Here is a 4,914-nt window from a genome sequence, read left to right on the forward strand (position 1 = left end):
GTGGCTTGTATGCTATGCGTGGAAGCCAGGAGATGCTAAACGTGGTTATGTTAATTTCCGGTCAATTACCGTAAAACCGGCAGTTATTTGCATGACAATGACTGGCTGACAAAATGTAATGAATGCCACAGCCTTGGCAAAAATAGTTACATTTTACACTGGGAAATATGCAAATAAGGTAGAATAAATTCTCAAGATAAATTGTATGCTCACACAACCTAAAATTAAAAGTTGAGTAAACATACAATTCAACTTGAGAATGAATGTTGGTTCAGCTATATGCCCAAATGTTGAGCAAACTCAACATCCTATTGCAGTTGGTTGCCTTACACTTATATATATATATTTTTTTTTTTTACAGTGCACTCATAACATTGATTTCCTGTTTGGCACGACAAACTATACTTTGGACACAAACTGGGGGTGTGCCCCTGACCACAGTCGCTCCTGACAACATGTCTAGCCAATAAAGTTGGGGTTTGGAAAAAACATTATAAGAGAGAGTAATATTCTCCTCCCACACAAAGGAACACAACTTGTGTCACCACTGGAAAGTCTGTGACACATTCACTAATGTAGCCATCCAGACATTCAGTCAGAGAAAACACTATAAATCACTTACCCAGAGTTCCCCGGGAGTCTCTGTGTCTTGTTTTAGGTGGTCTCACATTGACATGCATTTCAAATGATTCCACAAGACAGCCATGGTTAGTTGTTTACTTAAATAATGTTCTCAAAAGTAACTAAACGTTTACAACTGTTCTATATACGTTTCCAGTAAATACTGACTCATTTCTAGAACACAATCGGTAGAATCTATTTACACAGCTTATTTCACAGAAAACAATATTCATATATATATTACACTGAATTAGAAGAAACAGCCCTCTCACATAACATACAGTACTGATAAATACTTTCTAAACTTAAGCATGGCTTTTAAGTTAAAGCACATTGATACTATTAAGGTTATTAGTATATTTAAATAAAATGCTGTCAACTGAGGGCGGGGTGCTGAAGTGTCAAAGTCTATCATAGAGGTAAAAGTTATATAACTAGTTCCCTTTCAGTGCCTCAAGCTCAAGCCAGTGTTTTGAGCGTGGAAGACAGCTGCGACCGTTGTGACCCAGTAGCCATCATCTTCCTCATAGACAATTGTTTGAACACCTCCATGACTTTCTTCCTGAAGTTCTTCCCCACGATCACGTAGAGGACTGGGTTGAGCACGCTGTTGAAGAAGGCCAGGTAGGTGAACACCTGGTTGCAGATCTCCAGACTGTTGCTGAGGTGGCAGCCTGAGATGATGCCCGCCCTCAGGAGGACATCCAGGGCAGTGACCAGGTGGAAGGGCACCCAGCAGAGTAGGAAGGCCAGGAGAACAGCCAGCACCAGCAGAGTGGCCTTCCTCTCCGTGTGCTCCGTGTTGAACCTCTCCATGGCCTGGTTCTTCAGGGCCTGGATGATCTGACAGGTGCAGTAGGAGATCACCGACACAGGGATGGCAAACCCAAACACAATGAACATCACGTTGAACACCAGCTCCATCTTGAGACTGGGGTAGTCCAGAAAGCAGGCGGTCACTCCATAGTCTGGGAACCACTTCACTGCCCTGAAGAGCATGGTGGGGGTGCCCAGCAGCAGCCCGAAGCCCCACACTAACAAACAGCCCAGCTTGGCGTTGGAGGGCCTCCTCATCCTCCCGTGGCTCATTGTATGCACCAGTGCCACATAGCGGTCCACGCTGACCAGAACCAGCAAGTAGATACTGCAGTACGCATTCATCTTAATGCCCACATTGACCAGGCGACACAGCAGGGGGCCGAAGGGCCAGTCGAAGCCGTTGGCCACGTTGACGGCCCAGAAGGGGAGGCAGGAGACCAGGAGCAGGTCAGCGGCGGCCAGGTTACTCAGGTAGATCTCTGCTACGGTGCAGGCCTTCTTATGCAGGCAGAAGACCAACAGGACAAAGACATTACCCAGAATCCCCAGGACACTGATGGCCAGGATGTAGCCCGGTTGCATGGTGTGGAGCCAGTCCCACTCCTCAGCGAATGGGCAGTGGCTGGTGTTGGTACTGTTCCTTCCTGTCATGTCTGTAGAGTTGGTGATGATGTCCATTTTGGAGCTGTAGAGAAATATGTTGTGTAAATGAGGGGGAGGGGGGTACATGGCAGATACCATTCCTGGACAGGTAACTCTCAGTAGGCATTGATTTATCAAGTTCAGTGTATAATCTAGTACGTTAGTCACATGCTCATGCTGGTTGTGTCATAACATCCACTCCTCATGCTCTTGTGGTGATGGGAGCTGCAACTCATGTGCTTTATTACTCAGCAGAATATGGAACTTCCCTGCTCCACAATGTGACTTTTTTGTATTATTTATTCAGAGACACTGTGTCTGCAAGTCATCATAAGGAAGTTACCTTATTAGAGTACTGTACAAGTGTCTAAGTGGTTGTTTCAGTGTGCTATTCATTATGCATATATTTATGTGCATTTCTTGTAAATATCTCATAGACCGGAACTAAAACACTCAGGTAGCGAAAGATAATAAAATATTCATGAAACTTAAAGTGAGGATCAATATCTCTTGTCATGAAAACATTTGGGAGCCAAAACATTGTTCAATAATTATTCTCAGCATTATGATAGAATTACCTATCTTGTCACTGTTTTACATCAGTGTCATCATCGGCTGTGACTTATGACAAAAACAGCCCCAACATTCTTTGAAAAGGTGTGCAATAAATTCTTATAAATCCCCATTTGTGCTGCTGCAGGAGTGGTACACACATTATTATCTCAAAAATAAACATACATCTGTATCCGTGCACCGAATGCCAATTAACTTTTTCATAGAGAAGAAATCCCTTCAATATGTGGTATGAAGAGACTATTGAAAGTACTGTCTCTCTCCTCATGCTGTCAACCACAAATTATTGTTCACATACCTCTGTCTGTTTGAGGAGTTTTAGAGTTTAGCCTCAGAGAGTGCTCTCCATAAATGTATTTTTGTCAGTTAAAAAGTCTGACAACATAAACAATCTTCTTGTTTCTAAGTTGGATTCGAAAATGAGAGGAGAGGCAGCAATTCAATCAAGGTAACCCTAAATATGATCTGAACTAACAATTTACTGTGATATAACTCTCCAATCATTTATAATTTTCTTACATTAGTGACAAACCTGTGTTTGAAATGTTAAAGATACATTACTTCATCTTACAAACCTTGTTGGCTGGAGCAGGAGTCCTCTGGTCTAAGCGTAAATCCAGATGTGCCGTGCGTCTGGTCAGTCCAGTCAAGACGTTTCCCCACAGTGTTCCAGGCTCCTCTACCCTGGGGTCGGCACTGACTCACTCTCTTAAAGGAGGGAGCCCATCATGGAAGTGATGTCACTCAAAATCTGTGTACTCTTTTCTTCCCTCTTCCCCCAGTTGACTTAAATTGTGTCTGGTTTATCTTGATTATAATTTCTGCCCTGTCTCATACTCCAATTTGTATAAGATTTTGATGGAATGTCCCTCGATATGTAAGTGTGTTTGGATATCTACTGACATCTCAGCTGTTGTTTGGGTCATCCTAACACAACCTATGAACTGGACATTTTCACTTTTACTCATCTTAGATATTGAGGAAACCTGAGGAAGGATGTTGACCCTCGTGAAAGATTCTAACTGTGGGTTCCTTCCTGTTCTCTTGATCTTTTGTTCTGTCTGATGAGATGTGCCACTTTTAGGCTGTGTTTACACAGGCAGCCCAATTCTGACCCTTTGCCCAATTTCCCATCTCCCGAGTGGCGCAGTGGTCTAAGGCACTGTATCGCAGTGGTAGCTGTGCCACTAGAGGTCCTGGTTCGAATCCAGGCTCTGTTGTAGCCGGCCGTGACCGGGAGACCTGTGGGGCGGCGCACAATTGGTCCAGGGTAGGGGAGGGAATGGCCGGCAGGGATGTTGGAAGAGCATGGCGTTTGCAACGCCAGGGTTGTGGGTTTGATTCCCACGGGGAAAAAATATATATATGTATGCACTCTGGATAAGCGTGTCTGCTAAATGACGTAAATGTAAATTTTGGCCAAAGGATCTAATCTGATTGGTCAAAATACCAATTATTGGCAAAAGATCAGAATTGGGCTGCCTGTGTAAACGCAGCCATATGAGCCAAAATAAACATTAAAAACAAACATCTTTCACAATCACAACAAATGTGAGAAAATATCCTTTGTACTACTTTGTAATATAAATCTTCATAAGAAGTATGTGACAGCTCGATGTCCTAAGTGGTATGATATACAGTACATGAAATACCGTGACACTAAATCAGAGTATAGTTTAACTCTTGTGCATAGCACAAGCATACAAACTCTGAACTTGAGTTGCTTAAAACAATACATCTTTACTAATTCATTACTAATGCCAGGAAGGACAAATGAAACATTTGCCACACACAATGACTTACACTAGAGTTAAGCCTACATACCATGCTCTTATTTAGTGTCAATGTAGACCTAAACCACTTGATATGTTAATGTAAACTATTATTTTCTGTACATTCACGGCTGCATTGTGTTTTAGACATGTTGTAAATCCAATATCCCTCTGTGAACAGCCTTGAATCCAAGCAGGGTGGGGTATCGTCAGAGGGGAACAGCAAGGAGGTGAAACAATAAGCCATCAAGTGTTTCTAATTAGTATCAGGAAGATCACAATCAAGGGTCAAAGGTCAGAGCACAAAACAATGATCCATTACAAGTGTGTTTGTGTGGTCAGTTCAAATACTCCAAGATAATCAGAGGTAACTGGAATAGTATCACTTCAGTATATAAACTGAAGAGTATTTTCTGGTTTATTGGGTGTTTGAACTTTAATGTTATTGTTGAAAGAGATTTATGAGAGAATATTCCTCTTGAGATGA

General features: G+C 42.4%; 1 protein-coding gene across 1 annotated transcript; it reads right to left on the minus strand.

Moving 5' to 3' along the window:
• Positions 1–526: 526 nt before the first annotated feature.
• On the minus strand, positions 527–3,320 carry bdkrb2 (bradykinin receptor B2). Its single transcript, XM_041854250.1, has 2 exons — positions 3,231–3,320; positions 527–2,125 (listed from the first exon to the last, which is right to left on the minus strand). The coding sequence occupies exon 2, from the start codon at positions 2,116–2,118 to the stop codon at positions 1,081–1,083; it is 1,038 nt and encodes a 345-aa protein (XP_041710184.1). The 5' UTR covers positions 2,119–2,125; positions 3,231–3,320; the 3' UTR covers positions 527–1,080.
• Between the last annotated feature and the right edge of the window lie 1,594 nt (positions 3,321–4,914).

This window comes from Coregonus clupeaformis, chromosome 29 (assembly GCF_020615455.1).
Source record: "Coregonus clupeaformis isolate EN_2021a chromosome 29, ASM2061545v1, whole genome shotgun sequence".
NCBI classification, from domain to species: Eukaryota; Metazoa; Chordata; class Actinopteri; order Salmoniformes; family Salmonidae; genus Coregonus; species Coregonus clupeaformis.